At 36.8% G+C, this 21,763-nt stretch overlaps 2 protein-coding genes across 4 annotated transcripts in view; one reads left to right on the forward strand and one right to left on the reverse strand.

Moving 5' to 3' along the window:
• The window catches only part of COG5 (component of oligomeric golgi complex 5), a 329,906-nt gene that overhangs the window by 268,348 nt on the left and 39,795 nt on the right, over nt 1-21,763 (reverse strand). The gene's annotated exons all lie outside the window — the stretch shown is intronic.
• Nucleotides 3,656-13,068, forward strand: GPR22 (G protein-coupled receptor 22). 3 transcript variants are annotated; one of them, XM_054018632.1, is made up of 3 exons: nt 3,656-5,177; nt 6,237-7,299; nt 9,368-13,068. In XM_054018632.1, the coding sequence occupies exon 3, from the start codon at nt 9,392-9,394 to the stop codon at nt 10,691-10,693; it is 1,302 nt and encodes a 433-aa protein (XP_053874607.1). In that variant the 5' UTR covers nt 3,656-5,177; nt 6,237-7,299; nt 9,368-9,391; the 3' UTR covers nt 10,694-13,068. The 3 variants fall into 3 exon arrangements, with proteins under 3 accessions (XP_053874607.1, XP_053874614.1, XP_053874598.1); XM_054018639.1 differs by having other exon boundaries at nt 6,237-6,401; XM_054018623.1 differs by lacking the exon at nt 6,237-7,299.

A 21,763-nucleotide genomic window follows, 5' to 3' on the forward strand; every position in this document is an offset into this window, starting at 1 on the left:
CTTCATACCTCTAATTCCTCTCCAGCCCACCCTAGCTCCTGGTCTCCCTTCCACTTTGCACCCCCACATACCTGAGTCCTGCCCTTTCTCCTAGCTCTTCTCCTATATACCATCCAACATCTTCCCTCCCGCTGACTTATGTTTCCCCCCACCCCATCCTCACCCCTTCACTCCTCCCCAGCCTCTGCAATACAACCCTCCTTCTCACTCCCTTCATATACAAGTCAGGTTATCTCCACCTCCTTCTCCATACTACCTGGGCTCCAGGACAAGAGGAAGGAAGGATTGTAACAGAGCACAAGAGAAACAGTCTTTGCATTCTCAATTCTAGTGCCAGCATCACAGCAGTCTCTAGCAGCCAGGAGGAGCAACTGCAGGAAAAAAGTCTCTGCACCCCAGGATGGAGCATGATCAGTGCAAATGGCATCTTCAGAGAATTTAACTATCAACATTGACAATCATTTACTGACCACATGTAAAGAATTTTCTTTCACATAACTTTGCCCAATTTAGATGAATTTTCATGCAGAGAACAAAAATAGCACCCCTGACACCAGCACAGCCACTCTCTCCTCCCCAAACAGTGCCAAATGTCAAGCCCTTTTTCCCCAGCAGGGAGGTATTAGAACTTGGTGAAACAGTTTAAAGATTTTTTTTTTTAAGATGACAAATCAATTTATTTTTCTCTAATCTCATTCCTACAAATGGCTGAGCCATTTTAGGTGAAAATTTTTCCAAAAAAATTATGCCTATGGTAGACATCCAGAATAGGAAATTTAGCCCGACTTATCCTTTGGCAAAGCTATAAGCAACTAAAAACAGGCTCTTATAATGGAAAACGTTAGTCAACCTTATCTATATCCAGCACTGCCAACTCCATCTATAATAATGACTAGTAGAGAAAGTAAATTGGGATGTTCTTATTCCCCACAGGGCGTTTTTTTCTTTGACCCCCTCCTTTTTCTGCTCTACACTTTTTTGGGGGTGGTATCATTCACTCACACTATTTCAACTACCATTTCTAAATTAATAGCTTGTAAAGCTCTCCATCCATGCACACCTGACCTCTCTCCTTACAATACCACTTCTCTGTAGATCTCTCTACAGCAAATTTAAGTTAGGACTGTCAAGCAATTAAAAAAATGAATCGCAATTAATCACACTGTTAAATAATAGAATACTATTTACATATTTTTTGATGTTTTCTACATTTTAAAATACATTGATTTTAGTTACAACACAGAATACAAAGTGTACAGCTCTCACTTTATATTCATTTCTGATTACAAATATTTGTACTGTAAAAAACAAAATAGTATTTTTCAAGTACTATAGTGCAATCTCTTTATCATGAAAATTGAACTTACAAATGTAGAATTATGTACAAAAAAACTGCATTCAAAATTAAAACAATGTAAAACTTTAGAGCCTATAAGTCCACTCAGTCCTATTTCTTGTTCAGCCAATCACTCAGACAAACAAGTTTGTTTACATTTGCAGGAAATAATGCTGCCTGCGTCTTGTTCAAAATGTCACCTGAAAGTGAGAACAGGTGTTTTCATGGCACTTTTGTAGCTGGCATCACAAGATATTTACATGCCAGATGTGCTAAAGATTCATATGTCCCTTCATGCTTCAACCATCATTCCAGAAGACGTGTCCATGCTGATAACAGGTTCTGCTTGATAACAATCCAAAGCATTGGAAACCAATGCATGTTCATTTTCATCCTCTGAGTAAGGTGCCACAAGCAGAAGGTTGATTTTCTTTTTTGGTGGTTTGGGTACTGTAGTTTCCGCATAGGAGTGTTGCTCGTTAAGGCTTTTGAAAGCATGCGCCACACCTCATTCCTCTCAAATTTTGGAAGACTCTTCAGATTCTTCAACCTTGAGTCGAGTGCTGTAGCTATTTTTAGAAATCTAATATTGGTACCTTCTTTGCATTTTGTCAAATATGCAGTGAAAGTGTTCTTAAAATGAATAACATGTGCTGAGTCATCATCAGAGAATACTATAACACGAGATATATGGCAGAATACAGGTAAAACAGAGCAGGAGACATACAATTCTCCCCCAAGGAGTTCAGTCACAAATTTAATTAACACATTTTTTTAACGAGCGCCATCAGCATGGAAGCATGTCCTCTGGAATGGTGGCCGAAGCATGAAAGAGCATATGAATGTTTAGAATATCTGGCATGCAAATACCTTGCATTGCCTGCTACAAAAGTCCCATGTGAATGCCTGTTCTCACTTTCAGATAACATTTTAAATAAGAAGTGGGCAGCATTATCTCCCATAAATGTAAACAAACTTGTCTGTCTTAGTGACTGGCTGAACAAGTAGTAGGACGGAGTGTACTTGTAGATTCTTAAGTTTCGCATTGTTTTGTTTTTGGGTGCAGTTATGTAACAAAAAATAGACATTTGTAAGTTGCACTTTCACGATAAAGAGTTTGCACTACAATACCAGTATATAGTGAATTGAAAAATACTATTTCTTTTATCATCTTTACAGTGCACATATTTGTAATAAAAATAATATAAAGTGAGCAGTGTCCACTTTGTATTGTGTTGTATTAGAAATCAATATATTTGAAAATGCAGAAAAAAATCCAAAAATATTTAATACATTTCAATTGGTATTCATTGTTTAACAGTGCAAATAACACTACGATTAATCACGATTAATTTTTTAAATAATTAATAATTTTGAGTTAATCATGTGAGTTAACTGCGATTAATCAACACCCTAATTTAAGCTTAATGTGATCAAAGCTGAACTCCTTATCTTCCCTCCCAACCCCTCTCTACTACACCAATGCTTTGTCACCACCACCACCATCCTCTGTCACTCAGGCCCATAACCTGGAGATCATGTTTGACTCCTCCTCCTCCTCCCTTGCCTCACACATCCAGGCTACATCAAAATCCTGATGTTTTTGTCTCCATAACAACTAAAATCCATCTTTTTTTTCCTCTCTCTCTCTCTATTCCTACAGCTAAAACGCCTCCATCCCCTCAACATCTTACATCTTTATCCAGCCTCTCCTGGAAGAGAGCTGAAATTGGAGTATCTATGGGAATTCATCTATTGAACTCAACAACAGGTCCCCAACACACCCTGAACTCTTCTGTAAGTGAAGCAAGTACATCTCTTGCACGTATTTTGTATGTAATTCACCTACTCCAAGAATCTGTTCTGTCATATGCAACTGTTCAAGAACAGTGCTGACGGAACTTGTGATCAGACTCTCATGGTCAACACGGCCCAGAGAAGTCAGAAGGAGCTGGGGCAAAGTCACAGAAGATGCTGTGCAGAATCTCTGGGTCCCACTGTAATCTTTGTCCACCTCAGTATTTTCTGAATGATCTTGCCCAGAGAAAAAAGTGGAAGAGTTCAAGTTACCTAAAGTGCCACAGATGTGACCACTTGAAAATTAGAAAGTTGCATCATCAGCCTACATTATATCAAAATAAATAAATACCACTGATGCTAATCTGAAACAAAATTAAATGCAAACATCTGAATTACACAACTGTATTTTTATATATGTACACAACAAGGGTACGGCAATTTTACAAAAATAAATACAATTAAAACTGCTAAACAGATAAAGCTGATATGCAATAGCTATATTTTAACATTCGATAATTTTTCAACTTTTTCAAGAATTACATCTATAGACATTCAGAATCATTCAAAAACATTTTGATGTGGAACATTAATAGCAATACATCATTTTAGAGTAAAAAATGCCTAAATTATCTCTGTTATCACAAGACAATATCCACTGAATATTATTTTGGGCCGCATAGCTTTAATTCACATCCTAAATTAATTTTAGCATTAGTCCTAATTTAGGAAGACAAGGAACTAGGTTATTCTCCTCCTCATTGTATGGATGTTAGCAACATTGTTTATACTAACAGAATAGAACAGCAAAATAAATTATAAATCTAAATATTTAAAAAGTGAAGACTACATAAAACAAAATTCCAGAAGGTCAAGGGCTCAGGAACAGAGGTAGAAAGAGTATGGAATGCAAGAAACAAAATATACACTGACAAAACATATGGTGCATTTACAAAAATTAGTCAAACATTTTTAAACAGGTTAGTATTTCCTTAAATTTAATTTATGTTGTCAAACTGCATAACTGTGCATGTACTGAACATGGTAATAGGATCTGGAAAAATCACTTTTTAGATTATGAACTAAATTGGGTTTTTACCCCCTCATAATAAACAATATGAACATTCTATGAGCATTCTAATTCAGATTATCATTATATTTATGTGGTGTCTACTTATCCTGAATATAATTTATTCAGATATAAAGATCTAAATGCTGACCTGCATATAAACATACTGGTTGAGTATGGTTCACAGAAAAGATGCAGCAGTTTTGTATCAGAGGTAGTCTTAGAACAAAGAACCTCAGAGACAGGATATATAACAAGACATACTCAAACAATTTGCTAGAGGCTTTTAAAGTAGTATACATTTCATCTAATTTTCCACCAGTGTTTTGTCATGTGGTACACATCGTACAATCAACAAAAGTAGAGAGAAATGGTAAAAATAAAACATATATGCCTAACATATTCCAGAATTATGCACAATTCATTTGTAAATGTAGCCTTTTTACAAAAGAATCCTTAAATAAAACAGAAAAAAAATCACTCCCATATATATGAAGCACAGTTTAAGCCAAACATCACTGACCAATCAAAATTAGTGAATGCACTGCATCTCTCTGCAGTGAAGAGAAGCGACAAGGTAGGCTGTCATTCTGCAAAAGCTGTCCATAGTAAGCTTTCCTCTGAGAAGTATTGCTGTTCCTTTTTAGAAAGGCTGAATCTAAATGTTGTCTCTGGAGACAAGAAGCCTTCAGTATGTTAAATTACTTTCATTATGTATTTTCAGATGCTTATTGATTCTACAATAGGACGAGTGGGAGACTGCAGCAGCCTCTAAAGCAGCACTACATGTTGTATACATTAGCAGTATGCTGAAACAATGGCACAACACAGGCACAAATTTTCATTAAGGTCATTTTTTGAAGAGATGCTTATGACACTCTTTCCCCTGTACTCTGCTAACAAGTGAACAAAATGAATCCCTCAAAACTGGAACTGCTTCATCTGCATCGAGAACTGATCAAATCCTTAGTGGAGGTAAGATATATTCCTTATTATGATATTCAGCAACAGCAGTGTTTAACAAACATATCTGAAGGAAAAAAAGATATCAGGTTCAACTTAAATTGAGCTTTTATCTTGTATTTCTTGCTTGACAATACTAATATTTTTCATTAAAAAAGTACAATTGTTAAAATGTTATTTTCTAAGGATACATTGTGGAATATTTAGAACTGTTTTGTTCATATAACGTAAAAACAGTGCATCTTAAGCTATAACAGTACTGCTAAAAATCCTTAATGCAGTCAGAAGATTCTTCTCAATACCATTTCCAAATATTGAGTCACATATGTTGTGAATGTATTCAAGTACTCCTTGAAAGACCATAGACTGTCTGCATTTTCTGATATACTTATTGCTTTTTGAAGGTTGAGTTACGTGACTAATCTCTGACTTATTCATGGGGGGGGGGGGGTCGGGAATGTTAGTTTTTGCAACTACCTTTTGTGTTACCCTAAAAACATTTAAATAATCTACATACTTCACCCAATGGAAATGTACTTGTAAAAATTTATTTGCACAATATTTTATATTTTATATATTCAAAGCAAGGAAATTCAAGGCCATGTGCAAATTAAACAAATGTATTCCCCATGAAGCAACTAAGGGTCAGTTAAATTAGTCATATGAAGACAAGAGGACACATAGTACGTGTAAGCTAGTTGCTCACAAGACCTGTAAAAATCATATTTTCTAGCTGCATTAGTAAATACTATCTTTTTGCCCAGTAATTTTTACTCTTGGCTTTTAACTCCACATTTAATATTTGCAAAATATGCAATCCATCCAACATATTTAATTTTAATAAGATGAAAAAGAGGGAAAGATTTTATTAGGAAATAGTGAAAATATGCTCACTGATTTTATATATCTTCTATAGGAATCAATTTTAGAGATCCATTTTAATTTACACATACTGCATAATTTTAATCAAATGATACCTTATAAATATATTCCTGAATAACTTTACTGAAAAATTATTAGAAGCAGCCCTATTTTTAACCTTTTTTTTTTTCCCCCCCTTTTTCTCACAAGGGCATGCCGCATCTAATTCAGTTTTACTACTGACAATATGAAGAATGCAATTGACTGGGCATCTTTCTAGCTGTCTGATCTACAAGCTACAGGATGTACTTATAATATAAACTCTTAAGAAATAAAGGAATTAGAATAAAACCATGGAACAGGTTCTATTTCTACGTAAGTGTTTAACACTTCAACAATATACATAGAAGATTAGTACATCTGCTCATATTTTCATGAAAAGAAGATTAATATAATGGTTTATTCCTAAAACAAAATGGTGAGCATTTCTTAAAAAGGGATTTATAATTTAAAACCAGATTTACGGAAACTACTGATTCAAGAAGAAACAATGAAACATGAATTCCCAAAAGGAGAATGTGCATACTTCATCAGCAAGCTAAACAAGGCTTTAATCAAGCTTTTTCTACACTACATATTAAGTCACTTCTTTGTCATAATGACTAATGGATATTTTTTCTCTTAATTTTATGACCTTTTATGTATTCTCCTTTAATGAAAATAAACCAAATTAAGCAGTCCATAGTTTCCATCAAAGCACATGAACTGGATTTTACAATGTAAAACAACTTATGTGACAAAGCCATCACTCTAAAGTAATGAGAAGTATTATAAAACCAAATGTGCAATTGTAACTAAAGGATGCCTAAATATATTTTTGAAGCCAGAAACTGGATGTCTCTGTTTTTATTTTCATTTATCCTGGAAAATAAAAATATGCTGCCATGAGATGCAAAGGGGGAATTTAATGTCACTTAAAAGAAGTTTTGTTTTTATTGGTGGCTTTAGAAAGCAGAACAAACAATATGCACTGGTCTCTAGAAATATTTCAGGAAATTAAGTCCTTTTGTTCAATCACAAAATTGTGCTCCTGAAGTGTGGGAACAAAAAAAAAAAAAAAAAAAGGAAACATTCTGCAAGGGATGAAATAGAGCACAGCTACAACTCAGCTGCCAGGTGAAATGCATGTCAAAATTCTGTCAGTGACACCATGTATCAATTTATGACAAGCTGCTACAGTGAGCTGAAAGGCCCTTGAGGCAACAGAAAACAGGTAGGTCAGAAGCTGCATGCACCCAACCTCTGTTTGACATTTACAAGGGAACAGAGCACTGTTCTTGAAATGTATTTTGTTAATTATCTTCCTATCTTGACATTTCTGCTTTTATTTAACTGCAAATCTATCTGATGTGACAAAGACCTGATGCTTAATCTGTTTGTTAGTAAAATCTGGCACATTTAAAATTTTCCATTTTCACAAGCTTTCAGCTAGCTTATTCTTACAGTTAAGATCATTGCTTGTTTTAGCAGAAATGACTCTAATCTTCTTCTGGCTTTTACCAGTTCAAGAGAATTCAATTTATCAAGTAACGCATTTGGAATCGTTTCCGTAATATGTCCATAGCTAATAAGACCACATACACAGAGGAAATAGTACTGTCCTGAAGCTATTTACAAACTTTCTTGAGGTTGCATAAAGTGAAAGTTGAACAAAGCTTTTGAAATATTTCTTGTTTCATTGCACACCTGAGGCTCATTCAAATTTTTTGTTTTTAAAAAGGCATGTAAAGTAGCTCTTGATGCATACAAAGAACCTTCATGATAAAAAGTTTGCAATTAACAGTACTGCACTATTGTGGCTTCTCAGAAGTGTAGGTAAATGTATTTGCATATTACATCAAGAGTGTGCATAATTCATACTTGCATTAAAAAAGCAACTCATTTTTATTCTCCCTAATGCCTTCCATTTACTGTATTTAGAGAAGAACGTGGTCTCCATTTAAATTAATCCTTATACCAAATATATTTTCATTTTAATTTTAGTGCTCAAAAGTGCTCAAAATTCCAAGGACCACCACACCAAAAGAAAAAAAAAAATATCCTTCCTTCCTTAGTTTATTTTATTTATTAATTTTGTTATAAAGCCATGGCTAGTTTTATACTCTGTTAAGAACACAAATGGTACAATGGCAGGCCTCTTAAGCAGATACTAAATTTCAATTTATTACCATTTGTAAGCCACAGAAGGTGCGGCCATAACATAAAAAAAAAAAAAAAAAAAAAAAAAAATCACACAGCAGTGATTAATGCTACATCACTGAGCCTTATTGCCTCAAAGCAGAGATAAACTTTCATTTCATGATGTAAAAAACAAACATAATACAAACAATCCTGTTGTGTCTGTCTCCTTAATTCCATCATCTAATTAGATTACAAATATAAATATGTTACTAAATACTCCTGATACACACAAGTCCATAAATCAAAGGGATAGTATTTCACCAATGTGGCTAATAGTAAAAGTATTTATATTTCCTGAAGTAAATATTTAAATCAGCATATGGAAATGCGATGCTTTGAAAATCTACTTCATTACAGATGAATAGTTTAAATGTAATTTTACAGTTGAAGTTATATATACAGTGACTTATAATATGAAAATATACATGCACATATAAATATACATATGCACACAGGCACACATATATAATATATGTGCACACAAAATTCTGAAAGAAAATTTAATGTATAAACATTTTAAAGTTTTATAAAATTTCAATGAACTCTGGAATTGCAAATCTTCTGTCAATCGCATTTTTACAAAAAAAGTTTTCAAAAGAAGGAGGTAAACAAACCTATGGAAGGGAAGATCTATTAAGTGATATTTCAATGGTTTACAAGCGACTCCCCTTCATTTTTCTGACCTCATTTTTCCTAAAAAGGTTTTTTAACATTACTTTACGTACTAAGTTTTAAATACATACGGACATTCTTTTAAAATGGCCCTAGACATGATAAAACGCAATGTACTAGTATAGCTTGTTCTACCACACGTGGCTCTCACAAAGGACACATCATAAACAAGGCCTTGTTTCTGTAAGCAAAGGCTTTTAACAAGTTTTTTGGGTTTTGTTTTGTTTTTTTTTTTTTACAATCATGTTTTGTTTTAAAAGTTGATGTTGTTCTAGATCCTCAGATTTCTTAGCCCAAATCATGCACAGATATAAATATATAAATGATTAGATTTTGATAGAATGAAATACTTGTTTTTTCTGTATTTATCTAAAATGATTTTAAACATGTCAGAATCAAATATATAACTATTTTCTCTCATCTTTTAGGACAAAAACAACTGCAACAAAAGAATGTGCTTCTCTCCCATTCCGGAAGTCAACATGCAGTCTGAATCTAACATTACAGTTCGAGATGCAATTGATGACATCAACACCAATATGTACCGAGCACTGTCATATCCATTAAGCTTTCAAGTTTCTCTCACTGGATTTCTGATGTTAGAAATTGTGTTGGGACTTGGCAGCAACCTCACCGTGTTGGTACTTTACTGCATGAAATCCAACTTAATCAATTCTGTCAGTAACATTATTACAATGAACCTTCATGTACTTGATGTAATAATTTGTGTGGGATGTATTCCTCTAACTATAGTTATTCTTCTGCTTTCACTGGAGAGTAACAGTGCTCTAATTTGCTGCTTCCATGAGGCTTGTGTTTCTTTTGCAAGTGTTGCGACCGCAATCAACGTTTTTGCTATCACTTTGGACCGATATGATATCTCTGTAAAACCTGCAAATCGAATTCTGACATTGGGAAGGGCTGTGATGTTAATGACATCAATATGGATTGTCTCTCTTTTCTCCTTCCTGATTCCCTTCATTGAAGTCAATTTTTTCAGTCTTCAAAGTGCAAGTACTTGGGAAAATAAAACTCTTTTGTGTGTCAGTGTAAATGAATACCACACTGAACTGGGAATGTACTACCATCTCCTAGTACAAATTCCAATATTTTTCTTCACCGTTCTAGTAATGCTAATTACATATACCAAAATACTCCAGGCTCTTAATATTCGAATAGGCACAAGATTTACAACAGGGCAAAAGAAAAAAGCCAGAAAGAAAAAGACTATTTCTTTGACCACACAACACGAGACTACTGATGTGTCACAAAGCAGTGGTGGGAGAAATGTAGTCTTTGGCGTAAGGACTTCAGTTTCAGTAATAATTGCCCTACGGCGAGCTGTAAAACGACATCGTGAACGACGGGAAAGACAAAAGAGAGTCTTCAGAATGTCCCTGTTGATTATTTCAACATTTCTTCTCTGTTGGACACCCATTTCTGTTTTAAACACTACAATTTTATGTCTGGGCCCAAGTGACCTTTTGGTAAAGCTGAGATTATGTTTTCTAGTTATGGCATACGGAACAACTATATTTCACCCTCTACTTTATGCATTCACTAGGCAAAAATTTCAGAAGGTCCTGAAAAGTAAAATGAAAAAACGAGTCGTTTCAATAGTGGAAGCAGATCCCATGCCGAATAATGCTGTAATACATAACTCATGGATAGAACCTAAAAGGAACAAACAGATTACTTTTGAAGACAATGAAGTAAGGCAGAAATGTTTAGTACCTCAGGTTGTCACTGACTAGATTTCAGTAAAGTATTCACCAAATCATCCAAGAGGAAATATATGAACAAACTGTAGAAAATACTGCCAAATAAGGGAAACTTTTTAAATATTGGCTAGACTGTAAATTTTCTATATATATATATATATATATATTATATAGATTAGGTCTTGTATATTCAATTTCTTCATTACTTAATATACATGTTGCATGGCAGTTTGTTAGCGTAATATCGTGTATATTTGTCAAAAAGATATTAATGTAAGTCATATTTTCTAAAAAATAAATAGCCTTAAAGCAGTGTACACTTTTAAAAACAAACATTTGTATGCCTGATTCTCTGTAAATATAAAAATATTTTTAAATAAGCCTTCCACTCCAGAAATACTTCATTTTCCAACAACATGCGAGATTAACAACTTGCACGATATAATATTTTAATTCTTATCTGTGGCCTCTGTTCTTCAGAAATAATCTGCAGCTTTGTGAAATCTGGAGATTTTGACTCCACGTTCAGATGACCTATTCATCTAGCCTGTAATGGCTCAGTGTGCACAACTGAAGCACATCCCTCAATTAACAAGGACTAAAACTATTACATTTTGGCAGTGGAAGCAATATTTTAAAGTTGAAGTTAGTCCAGAAATGGAAGAATAATTTTTAATGCAAAAAAGTTCTTATGTATACAAAAATTGTTTTTCTTTGTTTCCATACAATAATCTACACATCTTTGAATAATCCCATTCCCACCTCTTCTTCCACTGAAGGAAAGAAGATTAATTCAGGGCCCTGGAAGTAAAATGCAGTGAAATGGAGAAAATCCTATGTTCCAAGGTTGCCCAATAAATAAATAAATCAAAAACAGTTTATACAGAATTTGTTAGTCTGTTAGCGTTAAAGATTGATGTGATTTATTAGCTGGCCCTCCAAAATGTGAGGATCTCCAGGGGAGTCGCTACATATACAGTCAAATGTCTCAATTAAGCAGGATAGCATACTTTTCTCCTCCCTAAGTTTTCTAGTATCCTGTCTCTAGCATCCAGCACTATCCAGTCCTGATCACACAGTCATCTTGCCACACATCTATCTAAGACAGCTGTGGTAATATTCCTGGATCTACTTTTACTGTCATTATGCACTTGTACAGTTCCATTTCTTCTCCCTCCCTTTTCTCCGTCATCTTCAATCATCTCTTCAACTAAAATCCACATTTAAGAACCAAGAAACTGATAGAAGATTTCATCATATCTGGCACCAAATGCAAAAGTTAGGTATCGTGCTAATCAGATTGGTATAGTTGAAGGCTATTTGCTATCCAAGCTCTGAAGCCAGAAATTTGGAAGGAATAGCGCCCACATGCATCCCCTTGATTTGATAATGTTCCAGCAGTTAACTTCAAATGTATTAAGGAAAAGAAAAATCTATTTTACTTTTATTGTAGTATAATCACCTCTAACTGTGTATGAATTGCTGCCATTAACATAAGAATAACTCCTAATAATTAGTGTTAATGCAAGTTCCATGCATAAAAAGCAGAATATCCCCTCAACATGAGATTTTCTCTCTTGCAATATTGCGTATTTTCTTTTACCTAAAACTAACATGAACCTGGATGTATTCAGATGTACAGAGTAATATAAAAATCACTAAAAATCTCACTTTAAAGAAATCCAAGGCTATTTTCTCTCTAATTCATATCCTATACTTGCGTTGAGAGAGCTTAACTTCTTTTAGCAAAGTCCTGATGCACTCAGCCCAAGAACCAGCATGGAGACTGTTAGAAATCCATCCTCTTACTCCTTAAAGATCAACCACTTACAACAGATAGAACTTTCTCTAGGGAGGTTCTTTACATAAACTTTTCACATTTGTTTGAATAATATTCGAGCAGCTTTGGTATAAAAGCCAGCACATTACCACTCACTGTACTGGGCTGCACCCACTTAGAGGCCAAGTTTCATCCAAACTCATTACTTACCTGTCACCTAGAATGCTAAGTAAAAATCTACTTCTTATCCAAAACCAAATACAATAGCTCAGATTTTATGTACACCTATAGAGAGACACAAAAAGTTGTACGAATATTTTAAAATGTCTCTTTTTCATTTTCTGGAAGAAAACTATCATTTTAAAGTCACAATGTTCCTTTTTTTTGCAGATTACATCTTTCCACTCCTGCTACATCTAGCTATCTTGTACGCTCAAATATATGAAAGGGAGAGAACGGGACACTATTAAAATGTTAATATCACAACACGGTTTTTTACACTCAAATACGATATTTTTAAATAAAGACGTAATGTGTATTTTAAAAACTTGCAATCATCTGAATATGTAAATAAGCCTGTAATACCCCACGGACATATGGCGGAATTAAAACAGTTGTAAGAAAAGTTTTCACTTTCAAACGTACAAAGGGTTATTGACACTTTCAGAGTGCACTCTCTTTTTTTAAAGCTCAAAAACTTTAGAGCTCATTCATCATAAAGACAGCGTCAATGAACCGGAAAATGTCTTGCCGATAATTTCCCTTTTTCTAGCAGCATCTCCCACAATTCTTGATGTCTGGGCTGCTCTGGGCATTCTTGCAACTCATGGAGGTAGATTAGCATTTTGGTGCCACCCACTGGCCATGCCCCCTCTGCTTCCACTTGTGGCCAGATGAGTTATTTCAAAATTGTAAAAACTTGTATAACAATATTAGTAACAAATATTTCAGAGGTAACTGACCAACTAAGTTTAGTGGACCACAACAGGAAAAAAAAAAAAAAAAGGGACAAAGTAAAAATCTCACTCAGCATCTGACCTTATGAGCTAGTTAGGGTGGGTAGAACTGTGGAAGATGCATAAAAGGAATTATCAGTAAAAAAATTTCCATTCTACAGTCCAGCATCTTCCACAGTTCTTGAAGTTCTGGGAAGTAGAGAGCAATGAACAGATGTAGGGAAGGTTATAGAGAAGGTGGGAAGAAAAGGAAAACAGTATCCCTTCTCATTTATAACATTTGTTCAAAGGGCAAAAACCATGTCCCAATCACGGCCTGCACTAACTTCCTGCAATAAGACGCCTCTGCAGAGAACAGGAAATCTACCTTGTAGTGCTTGACCAGGTGGTTGCCTTACATGTTTCCACTATGGATGCACTAGTTCTTTCTGCCCATGAAGTCACCAGGGATCACGTTGAGTGTGCCCTGATCCCTTAAGGAACCAGAATCCTCAATGTCTTGTATGCTTCTTCAATACATAGTCTAATTCACCTAGTAATGGATGACTTGGAAGCTCTGGGTCCTTGGCATTTCCGGAGGAAGGATACAAACAGGGCACCCGATCTCCGAGTAGACTTTGTACATTTGAATCTAAAGCATGCCACTTCTCCTTGGTGGCCTGGGACAGAAAAAAGGGAGACCGACCTCTGGGGAAGCATGGAGGAAAGAGTTCACCTCTGGGATATACAATTCTGGAGTTCTGAGCACCACCTTGTCCTAATGAAACACACAGAAAAGCTCCTGCATAGGAAGCACTGACAGCTCCAAAACTCACCTGGCAGATGTGATGGCAATCAGAAAGCAAGACACTGATGTGAATGGTTCAAAGAGGTGGTTCATCAGGGCTCTCAGTACAAATGGCAGTCCCACTTGGGAAAGAGAGGCCTGATTGCTGGTTTGACTAATCAGACTGCTTTAAGGAATCAGGCTATGTGGGGGGGAAGGGAGAGGGGTATTCTGCCAAAGAACCCATGGATCCTGTGACTATCATGCTACAAAGGGCGGACACTTGACGTGCAATGGTGCTAGGTTGGGGACCTCTATCCAAGCCTTCTTGGAGAAATTTCAAGATCGCAGAACTCAAGGAATTCTGGCTATTTGCTTCATGTTCCTGGCACCAGCACAGAACTTGGTCCAGATAGAGGAGTATGCATTCAAGGTCAATACTCTTCTAGAATGCATTCTGATGACTTTGGAGGCCAGACCCAACAACACTAGCACTTCCCTTTCAACAGCCAGGCTGTTAAATGCAGATGGTTCCGATCCAGATGAAGAAGAGGACCATGTAAGAGGATGTCCTGTCTCTTTGGGAGCAGTACTGGAGGTCCTATTTCAGCTCAATTAGGTCCAAAACCCAGGCTCTCCTTGGCCAATGTGGGGTTACCAATATTATCGTCACCTGTTCATTTTATTTTCTGGACTACCTTCCCTAATGATAGGAAGATTGTAAACATACAGAGGAGGCCCTGAGGACATCAGTGCGATAGTGCATCTGTCCCCTTGGATTTGGGGTCCACCTCCCTGCTGAAGTACTGTGGTCTCTCCACGTTCAAGTGATTCATGAATAGATTGGTTGAGGGAAAGCCAAATAACTGGATGATTAACTTAAAAGCCTTCCTGATGCAGGCAACACTCAGTTATTCATCTTGATCAATCGGAGCAAGATCAGTAGGAGCTACCTTGAGGGATATATGAGAATGTACTATCCATCCAGTGCATGATTTCCATCACTTAGCTGTACAGCGTTGGGCTTCTTTTTCCTCTTGGTTGTTCACATAAGCAACCATCGTCATATTGTCTGACTGAATCAGAACGTGTAGCAACAGCTTGGCTGCTCTTAGTTCTAGATGGTTTATGCTGTCAGTCCGCCGGCTATCAGATGCCTGTTTTGGACCCCCAGTGAGCTTTCCAGCCCTCCAGGCTGGTGACAGTTGTGACAATCTGGAAGGCATAGAGGCTGACCACCATTTTAAAGGTGTTGATCATCTGTGCTGGAACCTTCACGTGATCCTTCATGCGTTTCAGAGAGTGCCCCCATATCTTTAAGATGAAGCCTTGAAGGGCCTGATGTGAGACTGTACCCATGGAGTGATCCCTATGTATGATACCAGGTTGTGGGGGCGAGGAATAGCTCAGTGGTTTGAGCATTGGCCTGCTAAACCCAGGGTTGTGAGTTCAATCCTTGAGGGGGCCACTTAGGGATCTGGGGCAAAATCAGTACTTGGTCCTGCTAGTGAAGGCAGGGGGCTGGACTGGATGACCTTTCAAGGTCCCTTCCAGTTCTAGGAGATGGGATATCTCCATTAATTTAATTTAATTTTTAATTTAGGTGGGGACTAGTGGCTGAAAGCTTAGTGGTTCTAGTTTCAGGCCTCTTGCAGTTCCAAAACAATTTGAGGAAGTCTTGAATCTTCTGGAACTTCTCTAAAAATGGATATATTCTTGCTATCAAGATATCTGTGTCCACTCCTAAGTGAGTTATTTTGGTCGATGGAATCAAGGAGATAATAATGGATAATAATGATATGGATAATAAAACCATGCATCTGCAGGAAATTCAACATCAGGGACATAGCTCTGTGTGTTGTTGCTGGGGATGGAGCTCTGATTAAAAGATGTCATCCAGGAGGGGTAAAGGTGGATTCCCTGTAACCTAAGTCTGGCTATGATTACCACCACCACCTTTGTAAAGACCTGCTGGGCTGAGGACAAGTCAAACTGGAGTGCCCGGTACTGACAATGCTTCGCACCACTAGCAAACCTCAGAAATCTGTAATGGCAGGGTCTGATAATTATGTGGAGATATATATCCACCAGATCCACTGAAGCTATAAAGACACTGTAGAGATTTCTTCATTTTCTTAATCCACTTGTTGAGCCTTCTGAGATCTAGAATGGTTGGATTCCCCATCATTCAGAAGTGTACAATGAAGATGGATTAGAACACTGATAATTTTTCTTCTGAGGGGATATTCTCTATTACTGCCATATCCAAGAGATGAGATATCTCATTCTGGAATAGATTGCACTTTACGGGATAATTCAAGATAGGAGACCAGATGAAGAACGGATGAAGTGGAGTCCGTAACTCGAGGGATCATCCCTGACTAACTATTTCCCTGGCTCATGGGTCCATGGTCAATGCAACCCATTTCTCCAGGAAATGGGAAATTGTGCCCCCTAGCTTTAGCTTCAGCTCCAGGCAGGGTTTTATCATACAGAGGCTTTGGGAGTGGCAGGGTTCGCTTGGGGCTTTCCTACAGAGCTACGGTTCCACAGCTTTTCTCTGGAGAACCTGTTGTCCTTTTGATAGTATTTCTCTGAGGATGAAGGCCAAAAGGAGCACCTTTGTCTGAAGGCTAGTCTGTACTCTCTCTCAAAGGCATGATGTGACAGTGGGAGGGACCATTTTGATTTTGCAGTATTGTCCACCACTATGTTGTCTAGCTTCTCTCTGAAAAGCAGGGCTCCTGTAAATTTGGAGACAGCACTTGCTTGGTGTGGCTATCCACTTTCCATGGACAGATCTATAGGTCCTGCCTGGTCACTGAGCTGGAGGCCATGGCTTTGGCTGAGAATCTCATTGTATCCAGTGAGATATTAACAACAATATGCTGTTGCCAGGGAAACTTTCTTTAACAGAGCTGAAGTCAGGGAAATCTCTACCCACAAGGGCTCTGTGATCTTCCAGCTAGGAGAGAGCTATGCCCTCGAAAAGCAAGTAGCTGCTAGGAACACCTGGAGGGAGGCTGAGGAGTCCACAAAGTCTTTTTTGAGAGAAGCCTCCATTTTTGTATTCCCTGGGGTCCTTAGGATAGAACTCCCCTTCTGAGGGGATAATCGTATCTTCTGCCAGGGACGCTATGGCAGTGTCAACCTTCAGTATCTCAGCAAAGCATCTGGCCACAAGCAGGAGCAGATGGCACATGCCAGCGTGGTGGTGCCAAAACACTAATCTGCCTCTGTGTGCTGCAAGAGTGAACAGTTAGCCCAGACATCAGGAATTGTGGGAGATGCTTGGCTGCAGTACAATACTTTATGGTATAAAGAAAGGGAGCATGGTCCAATAGTTAGCTCAAGGGAGGGACAAAGCAGGTCTACACTTAAGTGCAGCTGAACCACTGTAGCACTTAAGTGAAGATGCACCTACACTGACAGAAGAATGTCTCTCATCAGTGTAGTTAATCTCCCTCCACAAGATGCGGTAGCTATGTTGATGGGACAAGCTCTCCCATCAACATAGTGCTGTCTACACGGAGGGTTAGGTTGGTATAACTTCCTCATTCGGGAAAGTGGACTGTAAGTCTGTAATGTAGACCTGGCCTTAGCATCAGAGTCAAGTGTGTTCTGCTCCCATCTCTATTGCCAAATTTGCTGTGCGATTTCAAGCAAGTCATTTAAACTTCCTGTGTTTATGTTTCCTCATCTGAAAAATGTGAATAATGATACACTTTGATATCCTCACAAGAAAGGCACTATACAAAACCGCAAAGTATTAAGCATTTTACAGCCCTGTAAGTGTACATGCTTCTTTATAAAACATACCATAACACATGCGCTCCACAGAAAGCTTAAAATCTCAAAGACAAGACAAACCCTGGGGCAACAGTTCCAATAAGGAAAGTTTGTTCACAGATCATTGGGACTCTAGGAAGGGAAGAAGTCGATTTTAAGGAGGAATATGAAGGAAAAAAAGAGGGCAATGGAAGAACAAGAAGTTGGATGCTACTGCAACTGTTGGTGGCAGCATGAAAAAATAAAGCTAAAAGTGGGAGGAGACAAATGGAATATGAAATAAATATTATTGTACAGCGTGAAATTGGCTAGTACATTTTACACTCCCCTCACAAAAAGTCATTAGTTCAATTCAAATTCACACATCTTATCCTAAGGCAAGTAGGGTTAAAAGAGAAATAGAGAAAAAGTCTGAATAGGGATAGGAAATATTGGAGTCTCTAGGAGAACTAGCTTAGCCTTTAAGAACTAGCCCTTATTAAAACATTGACAGAGAAAATTACCATGTTTTAAATTTGTTTTCAAGATGACTAAAATACTGTCTAATGAAAGGTCACTACATGGTTGAACTCCTTAACTTTATTTACCAAGGCGTCTTCCCTCCCTGAATATTTAGGTAAACACACATACACACTTTTTATAAACACACAGAGGCACACACACTCTAAAACAAGAGTTCAACATTAATTTAGCAAGAAATTTAAATTTTAATTGATCTAATTTCTTTTAGATTACTTAAAAACAACATATTAAAGTAAAAATGGAATCTGGCATGAAGGCATTTTGCATGTGTACACATCATTTTTAAAGTTATTTTTAGCATGTAGAGAGCATATCTGCCATCTGAATAGACAGAATCACTGTGCTCTGTCAGACATTACTACAAAAAAAATTCTTATTCGAGATTTAGAATATACAAGATACATATTTACCTGGACAACTGGAATAGCTTTTTTGCTGTTAAGTAATGTGTGTATCACAACATGATGAAAATACATTGTTGTCTACAATTTTGTCAGACAGCAGAACAGTTGCATGGTTGAGTGTTCTCAGGTAAATATTTGTTTTCTGTGAACAATTCTGGTTTCCAACTCTCATTCCCTCTATTCTTTTTTCTTTAAAGACCTTATGGTTCATCTTTTTAAAATCTATGACATGTATGATAACATAGTATGTACATGAGAGTATTTCAATTTGAGTCTTGTCCTGGGGGAAAGATGCACTATGCACTTCTCAAAAGAACAGAGGCAATAACAGCAAGCAGGGATTTTCAGGCCTTCAGAAATCCTTCCTACCTTCTACCACCAGTGCTATACCAGAGCTACTGTCCTTTATATTGTCTTCTGTTCATCTTGTCAAACTTAAGGCATTCACTATCCACCTGATGATAAACATTCAGCTCCTCAGAGGAGTTGAATCCTTAAGTGATATGCTCTCTGTCAAAGTGAGCATGACTTGCACATAAAAACAAAAATCCCATATATAGCATCTTAACAACAAAATGTTAAGAGGTATAAACTGTATTATCAAGTTTCAGGTTAAGAACCTTTTTATCCCCCAAATTAACACTGGGTTAAAATGCCAAGAGTTCACTATCTATCCTAATAGTGACATCAACTGCACATTGTGTGTATTGCTTTATTTATCCACATCTGCAGGGAGGGGACTTCTCTTGTAGTTTTCCAGTCAAGAGGCTTCCTGTTTTGTTCCCCCACCATCGCCCAAGGGATACTGTCTGACTAACCTCAAATATACTTACTGCTTTGTGTCTCAGTATGTTCTTAATTACTACTCCCTAATCCAAAGTTTAAAACATCTAGATAAGAACTGTAACTGGGTTAGCACATTTTCTTTATTTTCATCTAGGTACTAAAGGGGCACTTAATTTCAGACAATTTTTTAAAGTTCTCTCTTTACTGGTTATTGTTACAACTAAACATGAAGATTACTGTAAATCAGGGGTAGGCAACCTATGGCGCGTGTGCCAAAGGTGGCACGTGACCTGATTTTCAGTGGCACTCACACTGCCCGGGTCGTGGCCACCGGTCCGAGGGATTCTGCATTTTAATTTACTTTTAAATGAAGCTTCTTAAACATTTTAAAAATCTTATTTACTTTACATACAACAATAGTTTGGTTATATATTATAGACTTATAGAAAGAGACCTTCTAAAAACGTTAAAATGTATTACTGGCACACGAAACCTTAAATTAGAGTGAATAAATGAAGACTCGGCACACCACTTCTGAAAGGTTGCTGACCCCTGCTATAAATGAAAGATCTGAGGGGGGCAACATTTTTTCTTGTGTCTGTCTATCCATTTTGTATATTGCCAGTTTTCTCAGTTCATAGAGGTCTTTCACACAGGCAAAAAAAAAAAAAAAAAAAAAGATGTTTTCCCACATCATAAAACCTCAAAATCTCTCAGATGCATATATAGGATCTGAAACTACTTAGCCTTTTAAAAAAAACTAGATTCCAAATGAAGAGTGTAAATGTATGAAATGTGTTATGTTTTCAGTATCCTTATGTTTATTTCTGCATTACCTTGTCTTAACAACTCTACACTTAGACACACTAATATGAACACTGCTATTGGCAGGCAGCATGTCCTTGTTTCTCTTATCAACTAGATTTAGGAAATACTCATTTGCTGTTCCGTTATCTCGCTATAATCTTTAACTTCCTACACTGCCTTGTAATGGTTTAACTTGATACTGCATCTGATAAACACCTCAATGTTATTGCTGGAACAACATCATTGCAGTAAAACTTGTCTTTTTGGCTGTGTCAGACTGCTATTCCCACAGCCATATTAGGCCAGTTTTGCTTTTAATTGTGCCAGGCTCTCCCACAGCCTGCCGTACATTTTGCATCATAAATTAAGCACTGGTAGTGGGGAAAAAATGCTTAATATCTGATGACAAATCTATTGCTTCACATAATGCTTAATGTATTGCTTCTTCATTACACCGTTATATTACTGTGCTGTTATACCATTCTCCTTCTTTCAACCCTGGTTTTAAAGATTTTCCAAACATCCGAGGGAGATATACAATGGAAAAGAAAAGGGAAGCTTCAGCTGTTGGGAAATTATCACCATCACCAGTGAGTATGAATACACTATCATCTACAAACCAACTGAAGTAAAGACATCAGAAGCAAGAAATTCAGTAGAATACTAGTCACACAATATGCATACCCTTGTGAAGCAAGAACTGAAAACAAATATAATAGCTTCAACCCTGAACAGGAAAGAAGGCATCACCTCTGCTAACAGCCGCTCATCCGAATCTAATGAATGACAACATCAACAACTAGAAAGGGAAAAAGGTAAAAAGACCTGATGAATTTTTTTTTCTTAAAGTGCTTTCTTATGCTCTGTGGTCTAACAGAAACAGTCTCAATACACTACATACCAGCCCCAAAGAAACTATCTGGTAGAAAAGAACTCATGAAAAATTAAGTGTATAGAAAACTTAATGTAACTATAATAACAATAAGATACACCCAGATGTGTCATTATGTTTCTTTGTTGCTGCTTCAGTCTTTAAACAAACGCTATTCACAAGACGTTACCATTTTCACTACAGGCAAGTGAACTCATTATAGAAAGAGATATATTGTACCTTAACAAATACAAACAGTGTCATCTAAATTATAAATGCATCTCTTCATAATCTGAAATTTGCATGGATAATTGTGTTAAGAAGATGTGATCATAAGGCGTACCATTCAGTGTTCCACCGCTTGCACCCATTATATAGGAATGAACATTTAGGTTTAATAATGTGTTACCAACTGTACAATT

The sequence above is a fragment of the Malaclemys terrapin genome, chromosome 1, assembly GCF_027887155.1.
Source record: "Malaclemys terrapin pileata isolate rMalTer1 chromosome 1, rMalTer1.hap1, whole genome shotgun sequence".
Lineage (NCBI taxonomy): Eukaryota > Metazoa > Chordata > Testudines > Emydidae > Malaclemys > Malaclemys terrapin.

Coding starts and splice junctions, on each gene's coding strand:
- GPR22 (XM_054018623.1), top strand. CDS start 5,115: ATGAATCCCTCAAAACTGGAACTGCTTCATCTGCATCGAGAACTGATC. Junction 5,178..9,367: donor TGATCAAATCCTTAGTGGAG/GTAAGATATATT, acceptor CTCATCTTTTAG/GACAAAAACAACTGCAACAA.